The sequence below is a fragment of the Herpailurus yagouaroundi genome, unplaced genomic scaffold, assembly GCF_014898765.1.
Source record: "Herpailurus yagouaroundi ecotype Mexico unplaced genomic scaffold, PumYag 166, whole genome shotgun sequence".
Taxonomy (NCBI): Eukaryota; Metazoa; Chordata; class Mammalia; order Carnivora; family Felidae; genus Herpailurus; species Herpailurus yagouaroundi.
In genome coordinates, this window is record NW_024412407.1 from 21,021,061 (window position 1) to 21,048,700 (window position 27,640).

Sequence of the window (27,640 nt, forward strand, 5' to 3'; positions counted from 1 at the left end):
GATGCTTTTTCCCTACTGAGCCTCCCCTCTCCTTAAATCACTTTGGGGGTGACTCCTCGGATATCACATAGAGCTCCTTTGGGTGTCACTAAACGTCACCTCCATCTTCAAAGCAATCAATGTCGGAATGATGTCCCCCGAATGAAGTAAGTCTGAGATGACCATATTCAACATCTTCTACAGACTTCTCTATTTGGTTGAAAACATTTCTCTCTGGGGATAACGTAAACATGGAGAAGAAGGTACTGCTGGGACCTGGGAGTTAGTGTGAGACAGTGTGCACTCGAAGGGTGAAAAGGCTGGAATTTATGATGCAGGATAGTCCTGCCCTGGTCTCCGAGGGGTGCTGTGTGCACTTCCAGGTCCCCCCAGAGCCCCTCGCGAGGTGTCATTAGCATGGGTTAAAACAGCATTTAGGCTTGGAAGCATAGGCTCTACAGAGAGTCCTAATTTTCAGCAGGAGGTGGAAGGAACTCTCTGGAGTAAAGGACTACATTTCCTGATTGCTGCCAGCTCGCTTTCTAGAGATCACAGATGCCCAGGGCAAGGATTAGCTCAGTTTGGAGGACAGCACTGGCAAAGGCTGGCATGCAGGGGTACGATACCTAAGGTGGGTGCACTGGCACTTCGTTTACGATCTTCAGATATCCCAACAACGCACACAATCACACGCAGCCCAATGGAGAGAACACAGGAGAATGGCAAAATGAAACACGGATCAAACTCCTACTCACAAAATACACACAGCGGGAGGAAAGGCAAGCACCACACTGTGCTTCCAACGTTGCAGACTCCATTAGCAGTTTCAATATGGGCTTAATCTACCCACTTTCAAAACAGATGAGAAGCTGTTTACAATGAAGTCAGAGGGCATCAGGGTTTTTGGTCTTTCCTCTACGTTTATGACCCAACAAGGAGAGCAGGGTGAGAGCCTACCCAGAACTATCTTTACCACTGAATTCAACCGATGGAAGCCTTTTTTTTTTTTTTTCCTAACTTTTCCCCCAAGTCATACACCTTCATTTCTGAGAAAGAGAAAAACACACAAATAGGTGAACAAGGGAAGAGATCGATCTTTTCCTCATTCTGAAAGAATTAAAGCAAAGGCATTTTGGCCACACATACCCAAGTTGGGGGCACTTGCTGTCCTCTTGTTACTTTTTATTTTAAAAAAGCCACGCCCAAAGGAAGATCTGGCTTTTCGAGTGCCAAAGGGGTTGTCATCCATGGAGGCATCATGCCCTGGAGCTTTTGGAGGGAGGCTTCCAAACGGGCTGCTTTCTGCCGGAGTTTTATCCTGAGAGAGAAGTAATAATAAATGTAACACAGCACTAACTTGCATAATTATTAGCACATGCCGGGCGCAACACCTGATATGTTACATATTTGACTTTATTTTGAAAAATGATGGAACTAACAGATTGATTACAAATATTATAAGTTTAAAAGGTCAATGCTGAAAGCTACTTAAGAAAATAACAGCTATGGCAGCAACAAAAACATGGTCATCACTCACGTGCTTAGGACTTGAAATATTTAAGGTATAGAAATCCTAAAACTTGGGGGTACCTAAGTGGCTCAGTCAGTTGAGTGTCTGACTTTGGCTTAGATCATGACCTCACAGTTCGTGAGTTCAAGCCTCTGTGCTAACCGCATGGAGCCTGGAGCCTGCTTCGAGTTCTGTGTCTCCCTCTCTCTCTGCCCTTTCCTGCTCGCGCATGCACGCTCTCTCTCCCTCTCTCTCAAAAATGAATAAACATTTAAAAAAATTTTTAAAAAATCCAACACTGTAAAAAAAATTCTCAATTTTTATTTGCCTCATTTCCCTCAAGGACATGGAAATAAGATATTACATAACCAGAACACCAGTAGGTTTCTTATTTTTCTAACAATTATGACACATATTTGGCTATAACACAGTTCAGTCTTTGTAATATAACTGCATCAGTAGAAGCCCAATATAATATAATCACTCTACAAAGCAGGCATTAACCCCACTTCTACACCAGCAGTATAAAGAGATTCTACTCTAGTTATTTTAAATATTCTTCTCAAAGAATTAATAATAAAATGAAGACACAGTGACTGTTAAATATTAAAAAACTTTTTTTTAATGTTTATTTATTTCTGAGAGAGAGAGAGAGAGAGAGAGAGCGAGCGAGCATGAGTGGGGGAGGGGCAGAGAGAGAGGGAGACACAGAATCTGAAACAGGCTCCAGGCTCTGAGCTGTCAGCAGAGCCTGATGCGGGGCTCGAACTCACAAACCGTGAGATCATGACCTGAGCTGAAGTCAGTTGCTCAACCGACTGAGCCACCCAGGTGCCCCTCTTCTCAAAGAATTAATAATAAAATGAAGACACCATCAGTGACTGTTAAATATTTTTTTTAAATGGTGTTCTGGAATATATTCATATCTTGCCTGCAAGTTACCAAACACGGATGACTAATTTTCAAAGACTATGCAGATATACTTAACATCAAAACTAAACTTGCTATAATTAAATTTTTCTTCCTTGATTTAGAAGCCACTTGGGCTGTCCACAATATTTCAAGGTATTTATGAAGAACTGTAATTAAGTTATACTTGTATTATTTTTTTAATTTATTTTGAGAGAGAGTTCATGTGAATGGGGCAGGCAGAGAGAGAAACAGAGACAGTATGAGTGGGGGAGGGGCAGAGAGAGAGAATCTCAAGCAGGTTCCATGTTGTCAGTGCAGAGCCTGACATGGGGCTTGATCCCAGGAACTGTGAGATCATGACCTGAGCTGAAACTAACAGTCAGATACTTAACCAACTGAGCCTGCTTAGTAATCTATTTAAAAAAAAAAATTTTTTTTTTCACATTTATTTTTGAGAGACAGAGAGAGACAGAACACGAGTGAGGGAGGGGCATAGAGAGAAGGAGACACAGAATCCAAAGGAGGCTCCAGGCTCCGAGCTGACAGAACAAAGCCCGACACGGGGCTCAAACTCACAAACTGTGAGATCATGACCTGAGCCAAAGTCGGACGCTTAACTGACTGAGCCACCCAAGCGCCCCATAATCTAACTATTAAGTTATAATTTAAGTACTGTTTATTTTTGGGGTACCTGTGTGGCTCAGTCAGTCAAGCATCTGACTCTCAGTTTTGGCTCAGATCATGATCTCACGGTTTTGTGAGTTTAAGCCCCACATTTGGCTCTGTGCTGACAGAGCAGAGCCTGCTTGGGATCCTCTCTCTCTCTCTCTCTCTCTCTCTCTCTCCTTCCCTCCCTCCCTCCCTCCTCCCTCCCCTACTCATGCTGTCTTTCAAAATAAACTTAAAAATTTTTAAATAAAAAAATTACTGTTTATTTTTGAGCTTTCTGGTTATTTGAATATGCAGTTACAGAAATATGATCTATTATATTGTTGTAGTATTATCCAAACAAAGATGCTTTTGTTTGCATGTTTTCATTTCTCTAAAATCTCTTGCCCTCTGTTTCTTTTATTGCAGAGGTGAAGAAAGGGAAGAGGGGACACAGGCTTTAAGGTGGTGATTTTATTCTACCTATCTACTGCTCATCATAACTACAAGTTTATAGGTGCTACAATTCAGTGATTCTGTTATCTGTGTCATTACTGATGTCAAAATCACTTAATAATTTATTGAACTGGAAAGACAAAAAGGACAGAGAATGACTGTAATCACAGCTGTAGAGACTGTCTGTGTTTCATCAATGATACCTACATTATGGCTCAAGGCATTAAGAGCCAACAGTCAAGAGAGTGCACTTGGAAGTAGCCGCTCTACCAGAACCAATAGCCTCTCTACCCTTTACAAAGTTGATGATTAAAAATCATCAGAGCCCCTGTTGATAATGTCTTTAAAAAAACAAAAAACAAAAACCAAACCAACAAAAAAAAACCCACCAAAATGTTTGCTGTAAACAGACAGTGGCTATAGTAAATGAATGGCTGGTCTAAGACTGGTGATCTAAGAAGGACTTTTTTGTGAGGTCTAAGGAAGTCAAAGTATGACCATTAAGAACATCAACAGCCTGATTTGAGTGTTTGGGGTTTTTTGGTTTGTTTTTTTACAACAGTTTATTGAGGTGAAATATAAAAAGTAACTACTCTGAATCGAACAATTCGATGGCATTTAGTACAATCACAGTGTTGTGTAACCATTATCCACCTAGTTCCACAGCATTTCCATCATTCTCAATAAAACCCCTTACCCATTAAGCAGCTTCCCTTCCTCTCTCTCCATCTCTGGCAACCACCAATCTGTGTTCTGTCTCTATGGGTTTATCTATTCTAGATATTTCACATAAGTGGAATCATTTCATGTGTGATCTTTTGTGTCTGGCTTCTCTCATTTAACATGGTTTAGAGATTCTAAGTTTTGGTTTTTTGGAGGCATTTAAGCAATCACAGGTATTAGAAGTCTCAAACATATTTGTATTATAATCTAGACATAAAAATTACCTCTGAAGGCTTCTGGACAGACTCTGTATCCTGTTCAAAACAACAACAGTATTTTAAGGTTGTTACAGGAATCCCTTATATGTTGAGAATGTGTCACATACAATTCCATAAATTAAATTTACATCTACTTCAAAGCTATACAATTTCAGTTTCATTTACTTTCAGTAATGGTTTATTAAAGTCTTCATTTTTTTGTTTTATATACTACTTTCAATCCTTCATATTCATATTTCTTAATATTCACCATTAACAGTGATATCTAATAATTTTTCATTAGAGAAACTACAAGCTCTTCTTAAGAGTTTTATCTGCAAAATGGAAAATATGAAGAACCCTGAAGATTTTCTTCTCAGGGTAACCAAGAGAAAACAACAACAACAACAACAAACAAACAGAACCAACCCCATCTGATGACTCTTTCTTCAGATTGCCCAGGCTGCTGGACTTTTGCAGACTCGAAGTTCTAAAAATAACAATAATAGTAATAAGGATTGATAATAAGTGCCTCTGGTGCCACTGTTTCTAAGTAGAGTATCTTGGAAAGAAACTAAAATTGTGTGTGGGTTGAATCCTGGTAATAAAAGAAACTCTGGATTCAGGCAGTCACTTATGTGCTTAACTAAATTATAACATTTCGTTCTTTCAAAAGTGAGGTGGTTAACTGTCCTGCCAATAACTCTAAATGTCCTGCACATGGTAGGATAGCAGGAAAAACACGTAGGACTATCCCTGTGATGTCAATATTTGAAAGTGAAACAGTGTTTTCCATGGACTAGTGGTGCATCCTTTGCCTGTATACATTTATACCAGAAACTTTCAAAATACTCACATACTATTTATATATAATCCTTGTAATTAAAATAAAAGACCAAAGCGTTACAATTCAGTTCACAAAGGAATCAATTTTCTGAATCTGACAAAGCACTTCATTTTATAGTTATGATCAAGGCATAATAGAAAAATCCCCATTGCTGCCCACAGTAATTTATTTGCTATCCTAGTAAAGGCAAAGTGACCCTGTAAACATCCAGAGACTTTCTTTCACATAAGTAGCATTCAATTATATAGAGCTGGTCTTGCTCAGATTTTGAAGGCAGGAATATGTGACCAGCTTAAAAAAGAGATAGAAAAAAGCAACATCTTTCCTCTAAGAGGCAGAATAATATAAACATACAAAGAACCTTTTTAAAGGCAATTCTCGGGGCACCTGGATGGCTCAGTCGGTTAAGCATCCGACTTCGGCTCAGGTCACGATCCTGTGGTTCGTGGGTTCAAGCCCTGCGTCAGGCTTTGTGCTGACAGCTCAGAGCCTGGAGCCTGCTTCGGATTCTGTGTCTCCCTCTCTGTCTCTCTGCCCTCCCCTGCTCGTGCTCTCTCTCTCAAAAATAAAGACTAAAAAAAAATAAAAAAAATTGGGAGCACCTGGGTGGCTCAGCTGGTTAAGCATCTGACTTCAGCTCAGGTCATGATTTTGCAGTTTGTGGGTTTGAGCTCCGCATCAGGCTCTGTGTGGACAGCTCAGAGCCTGGAGCCTGCTTCAAATTCTGTGTCTCCCTCTCTTTCTGCCCCTCCCCCACTTGCACTCTGTCTCTCTCTCTCTCAAAAATAAATAAACATAAAAAAAATTAAAAGGCAATTCTCATATATTTACATGCAAATAAGTTGCCAGAAGTGCTGACTACCATGGGAATGCAAGCTGGTGCAGCCACTCTGGAAAACAGTATGGAGGTTCTTCAAAAAACGAAAATTAGAACTACGCTACGATCCAGCAATTGCACTACTAGACATTTATCCAAGGGATACAGGTGTGCTGTTTCAAAGGGACACATGCATCCCATGTTTACAGCAGCACTATCAACAATAGCCAAGGTATGGAAAGAGCCCAAATGTCCATCGAGGGATGAATGGATAAAGATGTAGTAAATATATACAATGGAGTATTACTCAGCAATCAAAAAGAATGAAATCTTGCCATTTGCAACTACATGGATGGAACTGGAGGGTATTATGCTAAGTGAAATTAGTCAGAGAAAGACAAAAATCATATGACTTCACTCATATGAGGATTTTAAGAGACAAAACAGATTCACATAAGGGAAGGGAAACAAAAATAATATAAAAATGGGGGGGGACAAAACAGAAGAGACTCATAAATATGGAGAACAAACTGAGGGTTACAGGAGGCATTGTGGGAGGGGGGATGGGCTAAGTGGGTAAGGGGCACTAAGGAATCTTCTCCTGAAATCATTGTTGCACTATATGCTAACTAATTTGGATGTAAATTAAAAAAATTAAAAAGAAAATTAAAAAAAAAAAAAAAGAAAAAAAAGTGTTGACTACCAAATAAAAGAACAAAATAAACAAAAGATCTCATCTTTGAGTACTGCTCTGAACATATATTTTCCTAATTTAATCCAGACTTTTACTTGGATAAACACAGATGTTGGGTTGGTTTACTACACTGAAAGTGCAAAAAAACATTGTAGCCTTTCCAGCCATCACACCATCCTCTGTGACTCTTTTCTGCTAGAGTCAAACTGCAAGTCAGTGCAAACCTCAAATTCAAAGCACTGAACTTCACATGAAAGCTGATGAAGGAAGGTTAAAGATGGGCAAAAACCTGGCATGAGATAATGGTCAACGAGCAAGTATTTCTTTGTTAACTTACAAACCTCACCTGCACCCCCATCCAACCACTACACCTGCATTAATGTATTCAGGCCTCAGAGTCATTTGCTTTTAATTTTGGTTATTGTTAGTGTAATAGAAGCTTCCTCTCTGCCAGGTCTCAAGTGACATTTTTTACATTCAATAATATGACTTACGAAAGACTATCAGAAGGCTGGGTTTCAACAGCAGCAACAAGGATTATTTTTCCATCACTAAAATGTAAAAAAAAAAAAAAAAAAAAAAAAAAAAAAAGAAAGAAAAAAAAAGAATTTATACCCTGTAAAAGAGCATACATATTCTAAGTGAACACAATTGTCAAAAACAAAAAACTGTGCGAGGGAATATATTTCACTCTCTTTACAAATACTCCATTATATTTTCTTTTATTTGGTCTAATTGTAAGACTAAGTAATTGAGAATATGCTCCCTCAAAATTCTACTTGCTGATGGAAAAACTAGAGTACCCTGTCCTGAATCCTTCCCAGCCATCCTGCAGGCAGCCTCAGGCACGTGTGTGTCACTATGGACCTGGCAACACTTGTTGACGGCCACCTATGACCTACACATAAAGCCCAAATGCCCTAAAATCCCTCTCTAACCTGACCACCATACCTCCCCTGACTCCTCTCTTGTGACTCCTTGCTTCCACACCTTTTATTTCAATAATACAGAACTGATTTCAAGTCCCTTGGCCCATGCCTTCCTGTTTCTTGCCCCTGTGAAAAATTATGTTTGTAAATGAATGCAGCGCATCCTTGTCTTTGCTTGACCTACTCTGTTGAACATTTATATTGCAATGTCAGAACATAAATGACGTACTTCTCTTCAAACGAAGTCTCTGGTTGAGGCAATTTTGCTTTTTCGGAAATTTCCAAGCCCTTAGATGCTGGCAATAATGAAGGGACCGAAACTTGCAAGATACCGGTGTGGAACTGTAATGTAATTACAAAAAGGCCAAAAAAATCAATCCATCAAACAAAACATAAGTCACAAAGAAAAAAAAAAAAAGAAGTAAGACAATTACACGGTCTATCGATAAAATTTCATACACCTGGGTTCACCACGCTATTCTTATATATTTACAAAACAGTCTCAGTATATAAACATCAATAAGTGTTCGTCAGAGAAAACCTTCTGGAGGAAGGTCATCTGTGAACTTGGTTCTGAATAAAACATAATAAATACCATCAAGTAAGTTAATAGCCGATCCTGACAACTTGAAGTCCCAGTTAAAATCTTGGCTCTGGCACACTTGCCTAAGTGACCTTAGGTAAGTCACTTAACTAGGTGTCAGTTTTCTCTCCTGCAAAATGAGAATGGCAATGCCTACCGTACAGGGTTGTCATGATTTAAGATGAGATTTGGGTAAAGCGCTTTGTAAACACACCTCTGTTCTCTCTCTTTTTTTTTTTTTTTTAAATTTTAGAGAGGTTGGGGGAGAGGGCAGAGGGAGAGAGAATCTTAAGTAGGCTCCATGCTCAGTACCTGGAGCCTGACAAGGGGCTCCATCCCACGACCCTGGGATCATGACCTGAGCCAAAATCAAGAGTCAGACGCTCAACTGCCTGAGCCACTCAGGCACCCCTGTTTTCACTTTAATTTCTACCACCAGTCTAACACAGAATGTTGTTCAAACTGGTTAATTTGTGGATACAATTAAAATGCTTTGCTTAATAACAATATTAGAGCCACAACAAAAATGCATGGCACATTTTCCCCAACAAATGCCTTATGTATCCTAGGGATGGAATCTACGAAAGAAATTTTATACTCTGGCTTTAAATAGTTTCTGACAACTGTAGAGTACTTAGGTTGTGAGCATGTCATAAACTAATAAACCAAACACTTAAAAACAACTCTGGTAAAGAAAAATAAACAAAATTCACCTCAGTGAATTCACTTTGCCAGTCAACAAATTAGTGACAGCGCTTCACTTCTGAAGTCAACCAGGCAGGCAGGGATTCACACCAGTGAACACACGTGTAGAGGCCAATCAGTCAACAGCCTCACCTTTGTAACCACACATTCACAGCTGATGTCAACTCACTCCAGTCTCTGGAAGGCCACCAGTCCCCGAGCTCCAAGCATCTCCCGAAACCCCACATATGATCAGCTGAAGAGATTGTCTGAGACCAACAAAGTTCCCTTTGTTAAATAAATAGGCAATAAATTTAGCTTTGTGGATTTTTGTTTCAGTTACTGAGGGTGGTCTCCTCCCTTGACACTATAAACGGTTATAACATGTGAAGTCTGTTAAAATAACCCGATTGGGCCCAAGACGGAGTGGCCTGTATTAAGCTCCATGTCAGCAAACCCAAACTTAGCTAAATTTCTATGCTCGGTGCAGAGAAGGCTCGGTGCCCAGAAAAGGCAGGCTTAGGTCAACCAATTAGCGCTTGCCTTCTCTACACAAGTTACCTGACCCTGCTCCAAGACTCCCCTTCGCTGCACATAAGGAAAGTAACCCTACTCGAACCAACCAGCAAACGCCTAGCATGACCCCCTGTTCCTCCTTCCTTCTGCCTAAAAAAGCCTTTCATTTTGTACAGATCCTTAGAGTTCTTTTCCACCTGCTAAGGTGGATGTCGCTCGATTCATGAATTGATGAATAGAGCCAGTAAGAACTTTAAAATCCATTCGGTTGAATTTTGTTAACAGCAAGTTGTATTTATTGTAAAATAGGAAATTATTGCACTATCTTTTTTTTTTTTTAAGTTTGAATCTTTATGATTAGTTCTGGGCCACTTATTGAGCCATTACCCCTGTGGTACGAAGTTTACAGTAGCTCCTTGGGTTCCTAATCATGGGGATGTGGGTGGGAGGGATGGTTCCACTAACCAAGTGACCCATTTTCTTGATTTCATTTCAAACTTTAGGGCTTTAACTACAACCTCAATATCTCCCTCCCAGCTTTCCTTTAACCAAGTCGCTGAACATGCTCAATCATCATCAAATCATTGTTTCCAAACTAAAAGTCTCATTAAAGTAGAATTCACATAGCAAAGGCTTTTTGTTAAGGATATGAGATTATCTAGGCATATCTTACATGGAATAGCTATCTTTCTGTATACATGCAGCATACTCAGTGGCTGTCAAATATTAGTTTTCCCTTCAATATAAATATGTATTTAGCGGGGCGCCTGGGTGGCTCAGTCGGTTAAGCGTCCGACTTCGGCTCAGGTCATGATCTCGCGGTTCGTGAGTTCAAGCCCCGCGTCAGGCTCTGTGCTGATGGCTCAGAGCCTGGAGCCTGTTTCAGATTCTGTGTCTCCCTCTCTCTCTGACCCTCCCCCGTTCATGCTCTGTCTCTGTCTCAAAAATAAATAAAGGTTAAAAAAAAATTTTAAATATGTATTTAGCAAGTAGGGAATTTTTTTTCCCTCTAAAATATTTCTTATTCCTTAACTAACTCTTTGTTTCTCTCTTCCAATTTTATGGAGATATCACTGACATGCAGCAGTATATAAATTTAAGGTATACAGTATAATGACTTACAGATTACTGTGAAATGATCACCACAGTAAGCCTAGTTAACATCCATCACCTTGTCTAGTTACGAAGGGAAGGGATGGGAAGGGACAGGAATAGAAGGAAGAAAGAAGAAAGAAAAAGAAGAAGGAAAAACATTTTTTTTCCTTACGATGAGAACTTTTTGGATCTATTCTCTTAGCAATTTTCAAATATACCAGATAGCAATGTTAACTATAAGCATCATGTTGTACATTACACTCCCAGCACTCATTTGTCTCATAACTGGAAGTTTGTACCTTTTGACCACCTCCCTCCAATTTCCCTTACCCACTAATTTCTTATTAATGACATCCTTTAGCCCTGTCTTACATTTAAGAGAGAAATGTTAATTGTTTCCTCCTTGAATTCTTTTGCAGTCAATTCAAATTTCCTTTTCTCACCATGTAATTATCAGGAACAGATAGGAAAAATAAAGATGCCACTCAGTTTCTTGTCACCACATAGAGCAAAATGTTAAAAGAAAAGATGACCAAAGAAAGAAATGTTAAACATAAGGGAGCCAAAATTGTTTTGTTAAAAAAAAGACAAACAAAAAAAAAACCCTTCTTATTCTTAGTTTCTCTAGGCAGCACATTACACTAAAATTCAGAAATACTTTCGGGGAGTCTGGATGGCACAGTTGGTTAAACATCTGACTCTTGATTTCGGTTCAGGTCATGATCTCACAATTCATGAGTTCAACCCCTATGTCAGGCTCTGTGCTGACAGCATGGAGCCTGCTTGGGATTCATTTTCTCTCTCTCTCTCTCTCTCTCCCTCTCTCTCTCCCCCTCCCGCCCTCTCAAAAATAAATAAATATTTTAAAAATTAAGAAACAGTTTCAGGGCAAAGATCGAGGTGCTGTCAGGAAAACAGTCTTAAGATGAAGTCATGGGTGTGCCTTTGTTAAGACCTCAGGAAGCCTTAAGGAGGTGCTATCTCAGTGAACCCTTCAAAAGAGCAAAACCTCTCAAAGTAAAGGGATATTCCAAGCAGCCTTACAGAAAACTTTAGGTAGAAGAAGGTTTATTGTGAAGATATTTGTGGATATGCTTTACCTGACGGACTGGATTATAAATTAATTCTTAAGAAGTTCCAAGTAAATAAGCTATTACACCAAATTAGACAGACAGGGAGGGAGAGAAGGTAGAAGGCCTTGGACCCGTACAGACACTTTGACAGAAAACGACTCATCTGCAATTAGAAGTTCCTTCTTTTTTTTTTTTTTTTAACGTTTATTTATTTTTGAGACAGAGAGAGAGACAGAGTATGAACGGGGGAGGGTCAGATAGAGAGGGAGACACAGAATCTGAAACAGGCTCCAGGCTCTGAGCTGTCAGCACAGAGCCCGACGCAGGGCTCGAACTCACTGGCCGCAAGATCATGACCTGAGCCGAAGTTGGATGCTCAACCAACTGAGCCACTCAGGCGCCCCTACGAGTTCCTTCTTATGGAAATGGAAAGATGCCTCAGAAGGAATAACCAAGAGCCCAGGGGACTGGGCTCTGTCAAAGAGCTGGCAATGTAGGCCTGGCTCAATTTTGGAATTGCTATGGACTAATGACACCTGTGTGTCTTCCACTTTCCCTCTTTTTTAAATGGGAATGCCTAGCAGTTGTTATGCCTATCCCACCACAGTAAAACAAGTGTAGAGGGGACACATAGCTTGACCTTTAAGTTCCTGGTTCTTTAAATGGAATGAAGTGCTCTTCGAGAAGTTGTGCCCAAGAAGATGTGAGGAGCTTCACCTACATCTTGACCTCGTGTGGATGATGAGATTCTGGATGTTGATGCCTAACTGGAATGAGACCAAGAGGTTTCTGAAGAGAGGGTGAGTGTATTTTGCATGGGAGAGGGGTGTAAATTATCATAGTCGGAGAGTGGAGAGGCAGATTGTACTATTCAGATGTGGCTGCACCAGTTATGCCACCCCACGTGTTCTTCTTATAATGTGCTGTCGTTACTTGTCCGTCAAGAGGTAGGGTCTATGCTTCCCCTCTGTGAATGTGTGTGGACCTGTGACTACAGGAGAAGAGCTGCTACATGACTTCAGAGTTCTATCATAAAAAGTGACAGAAATTTGCCCGGTTCTCTTAGGATGCTCATCCTTAGGACCTAAACACTATGCTATGAGAAAGCCAAGCAGTCACATGTCCAAGCAGGGCCTCAGCTGATGTCCCAGCCAAAAGGAGCCCCACCCATAAAGACATACAAATGGGCAGCCTTCGTGCCTTTCGAGCCGATGCCCAGTGGAGCGAAAATGAAATATTCCTGCTGAGCCCTGCCCAAATCACAGATCCATCAGCAAAATAAGTGTTGTCATTCAGGCCACAATGTTTTGGGGTGGTTTGCAACAGATAATGGAAACAGGTTTTGGCACCAGTTGGATGTGAAAGAAAAGTAAATGAGTTCAAGACTGAGTATTCCTGTCCAGTTGCTTTTTCCAAGCCTAAAGAAGTCAAGGAAATTTTAGTCCATCATTTTTTAGAGGCACAATCAGAAGTGACTAAAATCAACTTCTTTATATAATCAAACTTTATCCCCACTTCATTTATTCCTTACTTATTCTTTAATAAATAGATTGTCCTCTCCTATTTAGGATGACCTCATTCTCCCATGTTTTTCCTGAATTATTTAAATAATTTTGACATCACCCAAGGCATTTATTTATTAAAGAGAGAGGGGAAAAAACACACATTTCAAATGAAGTCCTATGAGACACAAAAATTGCCAAAACTCAGTCAGTAGTCAAACTGAGAAAAGATCCCATGTCTTTCATGTTGTCAACAGCATCTTAACCTTCGATGACACAATCTCTTCATATTGTCAGCAATATGAATCTCAGCAAAAAACTGAGACTCTGTAAATACCTCTTCTGGAACACTTGTGTTAAATGGGTCACGGCTGGGAGATCCCATTACTGGTGTAGGTGACAGACTTTTCTCCAGGTCACTAAAACCTTGTGCATCCAGCAAAGTGGAGATGGAACTGGATGTGAGCAGATCTTCAAAGTCGCTATCTTGGCCTAGAAAAAGACAAAACAAAAGGAGGACAACAGCAGCTTTTCATTTACATTTCACTTTTGGTGGAAGAATACCAACTGAATATAATTTTTTTTTTCCTCATCTCCAAAAACCAAAGACTCGACTTCTCCTGAAATCATTAGAAAAATAACAACATGGCATCTAGGAAACATCCCAAACTATGAGCACCTGCGGCCTGGGGGTGGTGTTAACAAAGGTATTAATTCATGGTAGTTTTAATAGATATAATCATGGGGCGACTGGGTGGCGCAGTTGGTTAAGCGTCCGACTTCAGCCAGGTCACGATCTCGCGGTCCGTGAGTTCGAGCCCCGCGTCAGGCTCTGGGCTGATGGCTCAGAGCCTGGAGCCTGTTTCCGATTCTGTGTCTCCCTCTCTCTCTGCCCCTCCCCCGTTCATGCTCTGTCTCTCTCTGTCCCAAAAATAAATAAATGTTGAAAAAAAAAATTAAAAAAAAAAATAGATATAATCATGGACGCACAGCATTGAAATCAAAAGATAATTTAGTCCAAAAATCCTCCCATAATTTTGTTTCAGATTTTAGGCCTTTACAAATTTCAGTTCAGAAATAACCAAGCTGGAGAATACCAGTGGTATAACAAACAAATTCAGAATAGTAATACAGCCACCCAGTAAACAACTCAATCTTCATCACTACTGTGTTCTTGGAAAACAAGAAAACAAACAACAACAACAACAACAACAACAACAACAACAACAAAAAATAGAAAGAAAAAAGGAAAAGAAAAAAAGATAGGCAATCTTTTGATTCCTTAAGAGGATCCCTGTATTTCATTTATTTTAAGGCAGAAAGAATAGCCTTAGGGACAAATTCAATCATATATCCAGGAAAGCAGCAACTTTAAGAATTTCTTTTACATCTCCAGCGATGAAAAGGATTAAGTGCTGGGCAATAGTGCCAGATATTCTTTACTAAAACCAAAGAATGTTGCTTAACACACTATTCTCTGAGTAATACAAAATGGCAAATCATATGCTCGTTTAAAGCTATTAACTAGACTTAGTTTCTTAATTTAGGTTTTATTAGATATTTATTCTAATTTTATTAAAATTTAGGTATTAATAGCATTTTCTAAGGATTATTTAAATAAATATAAATCCTAGTGAGAAATCACTATTTATAAACTCTTCATTAGAACAGGACATAATTTTCAATGGTGGGTAAAAACTATCTCTTTTAGCTACATTTATATGCATTTACAAAGATGGGGAAAAAAACACATGAAATTGACAAAAGTGATCATGCCAGTGCAATTACAAACAATTTTACCCCTTTTCCCTATTTTCTAAATGTTTTATAAAATAATCTGTTTACATAAATTAATGTTTTCCCTTGATTTTTAAATATAGGAATTACAATGTTGAGATTCTATAAAATCAGACAGTTTTAAATGCTACAACTATGTAAAAATTAATCACTTGTGAATCTGCAATATTGTCTAAAAAGAGACACTCTCTTGAAGGCACAGAAAATGCTGACTGATGAGAATCGCATGTACACTGATGAAGGTTCATTTGCTTGCTCATTGTGATATTTACAAAGTCTTAACTCATGCTAAGCCCTGTGAACAAAAAGATGAAAATCTTTTCTTCCACTCCCCCCCCCCACCAGAAATTGTGGTCTGGTATATGATTTTCTTCCCTTTTGGCTCATCAAAATTGAAATTCCAAAATCTGAGTGTTTCACGAGTACCCTCCAAAAGATTTATTACCAGTGCTTACTTTTACGGCAAACAACCCCCACCTACATATTGTTAATGAACAAGAAAACTTTCAAAGTTCTTGACGTTTTTGTTTTAAATGACCCCCAGAGATTTTCCACATTGGAGGATGGCCAACTGGACCACGGGCAGATAAAACAACAATACATCAAAAGGGATCTGCTATTTTTTTCAGTTTTTATTTTTGCTAGTTAACATACAGTGTTAACATTAGTTTCAGGTGTACAATATTGTAATGCAACACTTCCATACATGATCCTGTGCTCATCTCAACAAGTTGTACACCTTAATCACCATCAAAGCATGACTATTTTTACTTAGATGTCTCACGGGTTGTTTTTGTTTTTTAAATTTTTTTTTTTTTAACGTTTATTTATTTTTTTGGGACAGAGAGAGACAGAGCATGATCGGGGGAGGGGCAGAGAGAGAGGGAGACACAGAATCAGAAACAGGCTCCAGGCTCCGAGCCATCAGCCCAGAGCCCGACGCGGGGCTCGATCTCACGGACCGCGAGATCGTGACCTGGCTGAAGTCGGACGCTTAACCAACTGCGCCACCCAGGGGCCCCGGTTGTTTTTGTTTTTTAACTTAACACATTCAATGTTGAACACATTTCAGTGTTCCTCCACTAGGCTTCTCTATATTGGTAAATGGAATCATCATCCACCCAGTTGCTTTAGTCAGAAAGGTAAATCTTTCTTGATTCTTTCCTCTTCTTCACTCTCATCTGGTCCATCAAACCAATGTTGATTCTAACACCAAAATGTATTTCCTATCAGTACCTATCATATCATTCCACTTGGAATGCTGCAGGGGTCTTTTGATTGGCTTCTCTTCCCTCCTACACTGCTCCCTCCTCCCACTACGGTCCATTTGTTATGCAGATGCCACTGACGTGTTAAAAACCACCAGTGAATCCCTCTGGGCTCAAAGAGCTGAAAGCCTCTCACTGCCTGGGCGACACTCAACTTCTATCAGCTCAGCTCATCTCATTTCATTCTCTCCCTGCTCAGTACCTTCCAGGCATACTCATCTTCTTTTACTTCTTAAACACACCAAGCTCTTTTCCCCCCTAACCTCCTGAACACACGGTTGTTCTCCCTCTCTCTGGAATGCTGTCCCCCTGACCAACCAAACAATCTACAGTATTCTCATTGGCCTACACACTCTCTTGCAGAGAACAGATGCCTAATAATAATGTTGAATGAAGGAACTAATTTGGAATAATGGATAAGCTCCCCGAAAGAAAACAAGGCCAATGTCAAAGTTCATAGCCACTTAAAATCAAGTAAAGTAGAAAAACCTAGAGAGCTACGCTACCTTTTTTACCTTGGGCCAGTACCATCGTATCTTGCATTTTCTTGTACCTGTTCAGGCACTGGCGAAGATCTTCTATTTTCCGATCCTATTAATAAAATCAATTATCATCTTTAATACTATTGATTTTAAACAGTAAAACTGTGACACAAAGAATAAGTAGACATGAATTATTTACATTATCCAAAGAAGACTTCTAAACTTTAGTAAAACTGGTAATATCTAGAATAGTTTTCCTACGTACATCAGAGATAGAGAAGAAGTACCTCTAAATTTAGAGATCCTATCCTTCAGCTGCCATCTTTAAAAAACAAAAACAAAACAAGGTAATAAGATACAAAACAAAAACAAACAAAAAAAAAACAAGAATAAAATCAACTTTAATTATTCTCCCCTCCAACTTCTAGGTCAGATCTTGAAAGAAAGGTCTACACCTGCTGTCTGTATCAGCTGTCATCAGTCACCATCTGACTTTTTCCTTCACAAAACACTCAGCCAAAGTTGCTTCAATTAGTCATTAGGGACTTTCTATTTACTGAAATAATGAACACTTTTCATCCTTTGTCTAATTTGACCTCGTTTGGTACTTGACTGACCCCACTCTTTCCTTCTTTGTTCCCTTTTCTTTCCACTCTTTCTTTTCTTCTATTTTGATTTCTTAATCCCTTGACCAGATAAGATATTCTACTTCTACAACCCCCCACTATCTGGCCAACCCAGATCATGAAATGTTAGCACTTCCAGGTTTTGTCCTTTACCCTCATTCTGGTGGATTATAAAGATGGGCTCCCTAGCTTCTCCCTCACTGATTTTGGGCTTGTCCATGTGACTTACTTTGGCCAAAGAGATATAAACAAATGTGGTGCAAGGAAAGGCTTGAAAGGTATTTATCTGCACATTAGGGTTTGCCCTCTTTTTTCTGCTCTAGGGAACCTTGTAAGCACCATGTGAAGAAGCATAGGCTAGTCTACTGGAGGATGAGAGATCATTTGGAGAAGAGACATCCCAGACGGGACCAACCTATACAAGTCGGTTAATCACCAGAGAGGTGAATCACATCATTCTAGACCATCCAGCCCCATCCTAGCCACTGGCTAACTGCAGAGATCTGCAAAGCCAGCCCAGACCATAACAATTACCTAGCCAACCCTCAGAAGTATGAGAAATAATGTACGTGATTGGTCTTGGAGCAAAAGCTAACTATACATCAATTACAGTTTAATCCCCAACAATCTATAATTCTGTACTTCTCCTAAAATTGATGGGGTCCATTCCCTACCAATCTGTAATTCTGCATTAATCCTAAAATTTAGACTCACTTTCTATGAGAAATCTCCTTTTAGATGTCCCATGAGCACATCAAATTGAATGTACCTAAAATTAAACTCATTATTTGCCCTCAGTACTTGAGCCTCTTGCTTGGATTCCCTTAACTCTTTGAGGGCACTATCATTCACTTTGCTACTCAAACTAGAAACTTATTCTCAAATTCAGATTAAAAAAAATCTTGTCAATCTGTAAATTTCTGGAAAACCTCACCACTTCACTTCTACTGCTGTATTTCAACCCCTCTTCATTTCTCACCTAGACTATTTAACAGCCTCTTAATTTTTCTGTCCTAACTCTGCCTCCCTTACTCTTGCCTCCATTTTGCCACTAGAGTTCGCTTTCTAAAATGACAATTTAAATCAGGTCACTGCCCAAAGTCTACAGTTAATACCCCAAATGATTAGCTTAGCACTCCAGCTTGCCTAACACCTCATAGCAGCTCCCCTGTCAGCCTCATCTACCCCTCCACCTGTTATACCATTCTGAACTTTCCCAGGATGCACTGGTTGTCTCAAGCCTTGCTTTTGAGACATGTTCTGGGTAACAGATACTTTCCCTAGAAGCTTTCATTTTCCTAATGAACAACTCTTGCTTTTCCTCAGGTTTTGCTCAAATATGGCCTCTTTGAAGATCTCTGGAACTACTAAAAACTTGTCATCCTTGGTGCTCCTAAAGCAGATTGAGGATCTATCTAATAAGCCCTCAGTCAACATTGGGAGTTTTGTTTGTTATTGTTGCTCTTTGGGCAGAGGGAAATTAAAACTGAATGAATTTCAATGATTATTTTTAAAAAGTAAAAGCTATGGGGGCACCTTGCTAATGACTTTCCTTTGTATTCAACAGTAGGAAAGACTAGTAAAAAAGAAACCACGTGGGTGACAGGACAGTGAGTTTATTTCCATATAATAAAGAGCAAATAAAGAAAATGAAAGGCAAAAATATAGAGAGAAGTAAGAGAAAGACAAGATGAGAGAAAAAGATCAAGACAAAGTTCTCTGGCATTTGCTTGTTTTTTACTTCCTTGAAATTAATCTTTTCTCAGGAAAATGCCTCCTTGTTCCATTCATTAAGGAACATGAGGTAAAAGTAGTTCTGATGACAGGAGCTGAAATCAAGTGTTGCTGCCAGTTGGATATATGGCTGATCATGCAGGCCACCAAGAAACACCTTGTTTTAGTAGGTAATTGTGTCCCTCCTCTAAGCAGGATGAAGTGAGAGAAGCAACTGGGAGAAAAGAACTCCCAGAGACCTTGGCCATTTGGCCGGAGTAGCTAAAACAGGGCCTGGGGCCATACTTGATTTCATAGTGCCTGTGCCTCTGTTTTCTCGTATGTCATCTCTCAGGAGAATAGAGGCAATCCCTGATGTGAAAGAATGCAGGAACGAGAAGGAAATAACACGAATAAAATCAACACCATCACGAAGCTACAGGTGTCATGGGCCACTTCCTTCAGGGGTCACGTTAGCCTAGGATTTCCAGTGACCACACAAAGGGTGCACCATGGACCACATCCTTTCTCTCGTTTCCTACCCGCATATAAAGAAATGATCTGAGAGCTTGAACATTTTCTAAATTCATGGAGAGGAGGGGAGGGAATTCTTAGTGGAGCCAGCGCTGCTGGCTGCCATTCTTCTGTACATAATCCCAATTACATCTGCCACCACTGAGCAGGGACACACTTGTGTAGAAAGGGAGAACGGCTGTCCCTCAACTTCAGCAGTGTTTAGCCTATGTTCTTCCAAGGTGACATATCTCAAGAAAGGGCAGGGAATGATCACAATGGTGTTACACATCCATATAAAGAATTTCATCTAGATACCTTTTCTTCATTTGCTGCCATCAAAGACTCCACAGCCTTTTTCATTTTTTGTACTTCAATATCTGAAAATATCACATCACAAAAGAGTTCACGTTAGTTAATAGGTGTGACAATAACAAGAGGCTGCCTCTTCAGACTATAATGTTTTAATGAAACTTTTACCATCCATATCCTCCTTTTAGGAAAAATCTGAAAAATGAACACCTTCTATGTCACCTGAACGGTCATCGCTAACAATAAGGGTAAGTGAGAGCTAACTACCATCTCTAGAAGCAAAACAAAATCTTCATGAGAACACTGAACATGAAATTTCAGTGCTATAACAATGAAAACATGGAGTTTTCCAAAAAAGAAACCTAGAAAGCAGTGGGTGAAAGCAATGAACAGTGTACATGATGACAGAAGCAGAGAAAATGATACTCCGTTTTAACCAATATGGAGACATGAATGGTAAGAGCCTGATGGAACGTGGCATTTATATGAGTAGTCATGCTAAGCAGCTGGTTGTAGGTTCCACACAGAAGGATAATAAGCACTTTGCTTCATCTATAAACATCATTTCCCATACTATTTTAAAACATAAAAGCCAAAGTAAGGTAAATGTGATTTTCCTTAAAATTTGATGGCCTAATAGAATAGCATGTTACTTTAATAATAAAAGAACAAATATTGGAGCTCCTGGGTGGCTCAGTCAGTTAAGTGTCTGACTCTTGATTTCAGCTCAGGTAATGAATGACCTCGTGGTTGTGAGATGAAGCCTGTGTGGGGCTCCCCACTGGGCTTGGAGCCTGCTTTGGATTCTCTCTCCCCACCTTTCTCTGCCCCTCCCCCACTCAAGTGTGTGCCCATGCCCATCCATGTGCACACTCATAAATAAATAAATAAATAAATAAATAAATAAATAAATAAATAAAATATTTTATGATGGAAAAGTCAACCTAAAATGAAATCACAAATTAAAAAAATTCAATAGAGAAAAAAATTCACCTAAGTTACCTGCTTCTGAGGGAAAAAAAAAATATTACTTAAGATAACTTTTAAAACAGTGGTGCATCATAAACACTGGCATAACATTTTCTTTTTTTTTTTGTTGTTAAAGTTTATTTATTTTTGAGCAAGAGAGGGAGACAGAGTGTGAGCGGGGGAGGAGCTTTGAGACAGAGGGAGACACAGAATCCAAAGCAGGTTCCAGGCTCTGAGCTGTCAGCACAGAGCCTGACTTGGGGCTCAAACTCACAGACCACGAGATCATGACCTGAGCTGAAGTCAGACCTTCAACCGACTGAGCCACCCAGGTGCCCCTAACATTTTCAATTAAGGTATATTCTGTAGAAATTGCTTTTTTCTTTTTCTTTTCTTTTTTTCTTTTGTGATGCCAAATTCCTTTGACTTAAGAATTCAGTATCTAAAAGCAAAGAGCCCATTAAGGATTTATCTTTATGCTGCACTGTATGATCTGGGTTCTGCTAGTCAGCCTAGGTACAATCTCATTTCGAACATCAAGAGGGTATGTTTAATTCCTAATGCAGATCTCAGTGAAAAAGCGAGCTACAAAACATTGACGAGTCCCTTTAATTTTCTCCTCTGACCCTATATCGCCTGGACTACAAAGAAAATGCTCTCTCACCTCCACTACTACTCTGAGTGCTCTGTTGTATCCTGTGGAGCAAAAGGACTAAATCAGAAAAAATCTGCAAAATGACCTTTTTACTCCTTGTTTTTATTGTTTGTTTATTTACCCTCTATTTACTGCACTCTGAAGAAATGGAGAGCTTATTGATGAAGCAACTTCACATCTTTGGTGAGATAAATGTTTTAAAACACATGCAAAGAACAGTCCAAGTAGTACTTTTGGTGAATGTAAAGGCTGATGGAAATACACCAAAAACCTTACTTTTGTCTTTGAGCTTCTTTTTAAAATTTTCATCTGTGCAGGAAAACCCATCGAATTGGAAGTTAGTACACATTAGAACAATGAATATTTTAAAAGCACTATCATTTAGTTTCCTTTTACCTAAGATAAAGAAATGCTAACCCTATAAAAATTGAATATTAAGCACTATTTTGTGACTTTACAAATGGCACTACAATATATAATGCTCTATGTAAGGTTAAAGAGAATCGAATATAATTAATCAAAAGAACTAAATTTGAGTTCTTACCTCTGTCAATTTTCTTGTATAAAATGGAGTACATATGCACTCCTTACACTATACATGGTGAAAAACCCACTAGTGATGCTTTGGTTGTTTTTACATTTCTATTACAGTTCAATATATGGCCCTCCTGAATGTGCCTAGTACATTGCTTATGTCACATGAAACTCACCACTCAAATTCAACAATACTGAAATAAATGGTCTATGTCCTCAATAAGGAGGAGACCACTGACCATGCAATTAGATGTTATGCCAACATCAGACTGCCACAAAGTTTTTAAACCCTGCTCTCAACCCTCATATTTAGCTGGTTGTACATTGGTAACAAGCAGTTCACAGACCAGTATCAGTCTTTGGGTACCACTACTCTAGCCCACAAGTCCTATGATTCCATTTTATTCTTTTTTTTGTTTTTGTTTTTTAAGACTTTATTTTTTTTGAAGTTATCTCTACACCCAATGTGGATCTTGAGCTCACAACCCCAAGATCAAGAGTCACATGCTCCACTGACTGAGCCAGCCAGGCACCCCTCCATTTTATTCTTAAAACCCTACAAGAATGACCTGCCTATGAATGTCCTTTAAGGACACACAATTCTGGGGGCACCTGGCTGGCTCAGTTGGTACATCATGTGGCTTTTCATCTCGGAGTCATAAGCGCAAGCCCCATGTTGGGCGTAGAGCTTACTTAACACACAAACACACACACACACACAAATTCTATATATGCCAAAATACACAAGGGAAAAAAATCCATTTTCCTCAATATTTGATGAATTGAGTTCTCTGATCCATAGTGGAATGCAATAACTACAGGTATATAAAGCCAGGATATTCTAGAGCCAAGAAAGACATTAAAGGTAACCTAATTCAACGCCTTCACTGCACAATGATGTTACCAACTTTCACATAATACAGATAAATATACTAAAGCTACACTAAATGCAATTTTTTTTTTGTTTCAAAAGAGTCAGAAGTTGCTTTGGTTTTCTGCAGTGCCACAATAATCTTTAACAGCAAAGAAAGGTTAAATTGAACCTAGTGTTGTCAGGTGTTATGTGCATTTATATTTCCAAATATAATATAAAAAACACATTTCATTCAAGTTATTTTCTTTCAAGTATAATGTACATTAAAATTTACAGTCCATACAATTTTCAAAACAAACCTCCTCCATTATGAGAACAATTTTGATAAATTCATATACTTTTTCAGAACGAGAATTCCCCTGTTTTTCCTTTCTAGCAGGTGGAGAGCTCAATCCAGTCAATTTTCACTGATTTTCCAAAGATGCAGAGTCTTTTCCTCTCTTCTCTCAAAAGGGCAGGCAAGGTTTCTAAATCTCCTACTTTGTGCTGTTTCAAGTTCAGTTCAGAGGAAAATAATCTTGGGGCATAATGATGGTTCCTTTTAATGCTCTCAGACACTCCCTTATACTGCAATTTGAACAAGAACTCTTTCGTGAGAATTTACAACTTGGTAATCTAAAATAAATATCCGATGAAGTACAGAGCTACCCTTCTCCAGCTGCTGAAGAGGAAGTTAACAGATCCCCAGGCACAGGCAAGAGTCTCAGGATTCCCTGCTGTCCTGGGCTTATATTGTTTCTACTCCTCTGCCCTTTCTCCGGAATTAAATATCCACTAAAACGGAGTTCTTGTACAAAGAGAGGGAGCATAGGAAGGGCTGAGTAGGGAGGGTTTCAACAAAGATAACAAATGTCAAATGTATACAGCTACCTCGATCAAGAATTTCCATCCCTTCTCCTTTCATCTTGCACACCAATTTTTCTTGTAGCCTTTTTACTTCAGACTCCTTCTCTTCTAGCTGTTCTTTTAAAGATGCCAGTTCGTCCTACAAATGACAAATTTGTTTTAAAACAGATTATGGCCAAAAGAGAATATTCAGGGAGCGTGTCAACTCTTAAATCAATAATTAGTTTTTGTGAATGAAACAAACAATTAAAAAAAAAAAAACGACAGGGATCTAGATGCAGACTTCAGAAATCAGACAGTGGCAATGGGAAGCAGGAAGCAAGACAGTTAATGAAAGTCAAAGTACAATAATTCTGGTATAAGTATTTCAGGCTTCTGTATGACCAAATTAAAACAAAACCTTTTAAAGTATAATTAGGACCAAGGTGGCCCTAATGTTTAAATCTTATGTTAAATAAATGTAAAAAAAAAATCTCCCCAAGTTAATCAAGGATGATAATCAAATTAGATGCTTAGTGTCATAAAAGCAAAATAAAATGCAAATTGGAAAATATATATTAAGACTTGACTGAGATTTATTTAGTATTCCTAGATGGCACTTATGTTCACTGGATTAGGTAGAGCTTAATTAATGGTAGCAAGTGATGAACAATGTTAGCCAAATCATGGGACTAAATAATTCATCCTCAACCCCAAACTAAAGGAAGAGAATCTCTAACAACACTGGAAAAAAAGACTGAGCAAACAGATTTTAAATCCCCTCTTCTTTTTTTACTACACAGCTATTAAAGATGCCAAGTCCGATGTTCTATTTGCTAATGGTTTAATTTTCAGTTTAACTTTGGTGAAGAACTTAGCATTAGCAAATTTAAATTTTGCTGGTTGTATTGAACACAGAAAATAAAGCTATGCAGTGCTAATAAATGTTCTTTGATATTCAATAAACATTTTATTTTCAGTCTCTAAGTGTATTATGTTTAGTATTATGAGAAGATCTCTAATAAAGCCAGAAACTTGGCTCCATACTTTTTACTTATGATAGGAGTGGAGACCGAGTATAAGGAATTTTCAGTAGCACTGGCTAGAAGCTTCTTTTAAGCAGTAATTTCAATTCACTGCCATGATACAATTAACTGCTATATACATTTACCTTCAAGAAAGCCCCAAAGGAAAAAGCAATCTTTACTACTGCTACAAAACAGAATTGTTTCATAGGTGCATTTTTGCAATTATTTTACCATGCTTGGATCTCAGACACGCTAAGAGGGCTGAGATTTAATTTATAAATGAATACGGTTTATTGTTTTCACACTAATTACGTCATACGTTTCTGAAAACAGTATTAGGGATCTCATTGTCCCTTTCATCAGCTTTAGATGTATTTTTAAAAGGCAGATGACACACACGAAATGAATGCACATGCTACTAAAAACACTATCACAGCAAAACAGCACAAGCCAGAAAGCAACAGGCCCAGGACCCCATTACCCAAAGTCTACTACACCTTCAGTGACTCCCATTTTCGCTCCATCCGCTGCTTTTCATACTGCATCTGACCCACCTTGATTTTCATGCTAGAAAGTTTGGCCATTAAAGACTGGTAGAGAGACAGAGGTGTGAAAGAAAACTATAGATAGAAAAAGACAACCCTAAATAACCAAGAAAATAGTATCAGTTTATAAAGGAGGTTAGGTAATTAAGAGAAATAACAGGTTATGTTTTACTAGATTAGTTAAGCCCGATTTTTATTCAGAATAGTAGTGCTTCAATTCAAGAAGGTCTCCAGCTTGGGGAAAACTGTTCATTCACTTGTAAAATACCCTTCTTTATCATACACTAGGTTGAAAACTTATTTATATTATTGATCACAGGTAAGTAGTGAGTCAAGTGTTTAAACATTTTTGTCATTGAGAAAACTTACTTTGGTTGATTTCAGCTTTTTTTCATACTGAAGTCTTTCATTGTCCATTTCACTGACTCTTAACCTCAAATCATTGATCTCTTGCATTAGCCCCTGTGAAAAAAAGGAAGCAATGAAATATATCAGGAAAGCAGCAACACGCTACTCTATATACCAAGATAGATAGATAGGGCCCCGTCATTTACAAATATGTTGTCATAATACAACGTTATATTTGGAATAGGAAAAAGAAAATAATCCAAAAGTTTTCATAATACAGATACTTCTTCTACTGCCGCTTTCTAAAAAAACTAATTTGCTTGTAAAATTTGTCTAAGTGTTCTGAGAAACAGTGACATATTTTTGTCTAGAGCCCAGAAAAGGAAATTAGAATGCTAAATAATACCAACTTCAAGTATTGTGAAGGAGATGATTTTTTTTTCTTTTTTTTTTCTTTTTTTTTTACTATAAGCCATGAAGACCCCACCAACAGTTAATATGTTTTTGTTCCTCATCTTACAGGTCCCTATTCCTGAGCCACAAATTAACATGACAGAACATAATTACACAAAATGCCATAAAAAAGAATAGAACAATGCTAAAAGAGATAAAACTTTCTTAACGAGGGGTTATTCTAAACTTCTATGTGTAATGATTCACACATAGGGAAAGGGATGCCTCAAGGAAATACACTTTCCAGAAAACCCACAGGCTTTTAAATTGGACGTGGTTTCTTGTAAAATGGGGGAGAGTATTACTTATTATTACACAATAACTACTCATTAGTTATTATTTCAATTATTAATACAATATTTCAATAAGAGGATATCTATTTTCTCCTTTTATCAATGAGGTTGTGAACTGTGTGACATCATTTAATAACATTTTGCTTGTGATTCTTTATCTACACATTCAAGAGTCATGTTTAAGGAAAATGTCAGTTTCTCCCATTTATTAATCATCCTTGCATAATATGAATTCTTAGTGATTTTCCTTCATCTTTTTTATGTATATCTTTCCACTTTCTCATAGTTAAAGAGCTTTGAATTCCTATTTGGTATTGTTTTATTTTACCTCTAGAAATAGTGACAATTTGCAAAGAAAAAGAAATAACTGAAGAAAACAATTATAAATCAAGGTCATTTTTCTATTTAAAAAAAACCCTACCCAAGTATACTTTGAGGCAACACTGTTGGTATGAATATAAATCTCCAACATGAACTGTAACAACCCAAGCTGGAAAATCTGGAAATAGTTCCTTAATATAAAACTTTAAAAACTGGAATACAAATTATTTCCAACTAATTTCTTATCAGAATTTCGGTTCTTTTTAAAAAGAAAATCTCCCTTTTTCCCTTTCAGAGAAACTCTTTGGGCTCCACAGAAGCTCAGTTTCTGACATCTGCACTCTTACCAGAAGGGGGCACTGTTGAATAATGCTAAGCATCTCCTATCAGCCATTCCTGGGACAGGCAAGTCCTCTACATTCCAAGGTTTCAAGACTTTTACCCCTAATCTTTTGGAAGTGCCTACACTTCTTCCCCACTCCAATATTTTCTTAGAAATTAATCTCCAAATAATCTAAAATTCTAAAAGTTTAAGAATTTTGGATTCATGAGACAGCCATGGAAATTTGTTTTTATTTTAAGGAGGCTCCTCCCCACCCCCAATGTGGGGCGTGAACTCATGACCCTAAGATCAAGAGTAGCATGCTCTACCAACTGAACCACCCCAAAACATTTTATTTTTATTAAGGGAACAATACTATGAAAATTAACATATTCAAGTCAGCTTTAATTCTGAGGGCTATTTTTTTTTTATTTTTAAAAAAAATTTTTTTTTCAACGTTTATTTATTTTTGGGACAGAGAGAGACAGAGCATGAACAGGCGAGGGGCAGAGAGAGAGGGAGACACAGAATTGGAAACAGGCTCCAGGCTCTGAGCCATCAGCCCAGAGCCCGACGCAGGGCTCGAACTCACAGACC

General features: G+C 38.4%; 1 protein-coding gene across 9 annotated transcripts in view; it reads right to left on the minus strand.

The window, feature by feature from the left end:
* PPFIBP1 (PPFIB scaffold protein 1) overlaps positions 1-27,640 on the minus strand; it is a 178,674-nt gene that overhangs the window by 15,263 nt on the left and 135,771 nt on the right. For 3 of the 9 annotated variants that reach the window (XM_040488566.1, XM_040488565.1, XM_040488567.1), the window contains 13 exons: positions 25,676-25,768; positions 25,259-25,351; positions 23,779-23,893; positions 21,777-21,809; positions 19,883-19,944; positions 16,737-16,821; positions 13,503-13,657; positions 7,942-8,054; positions 7,278-7,334; positions 4,855-4,915; positions 4,453-4,482; positions 1,126-1,297; positions 606-638 (listed from right to left, as the gene is read on the minus strand). In XM_040488566.1, coding sequence (XP_040344500.1) covers positions 606-638; positions 1,126-1,297; positions 4,453-4,482; positions 4,855-4,915; positions 7,278-7,334; positions 7,942-8,054; positions 13,503-13,657; positions 16,737-16,821; positions 19,883-19,944; positions 21,777-21,809; positions 23,779-23,893; positions 25,259-25,351; positions 25,676-25,768 — 1,102 coding nt within the window. The remainder of the gene's footprint in view (positions 1-605; positions 639-1,125; positions 1,298-4,452; positions 4,483-4,854; positions 4,916-7,277; positions 7,335-7,941; positions 8,055-13,502; positions 13,658-16,736; positions 16,822-19,882; positions 19,945-21,776; positions 21,810-23,778; positions 23,894-25,258; positions 25,352-25,675; positions 25,769-27,640) is intronic. The other 6 variants (XM_040488568.1, XM_040488569.1, XM_040488570.1 and 3 more) reach the window with 6 other exon arrangements.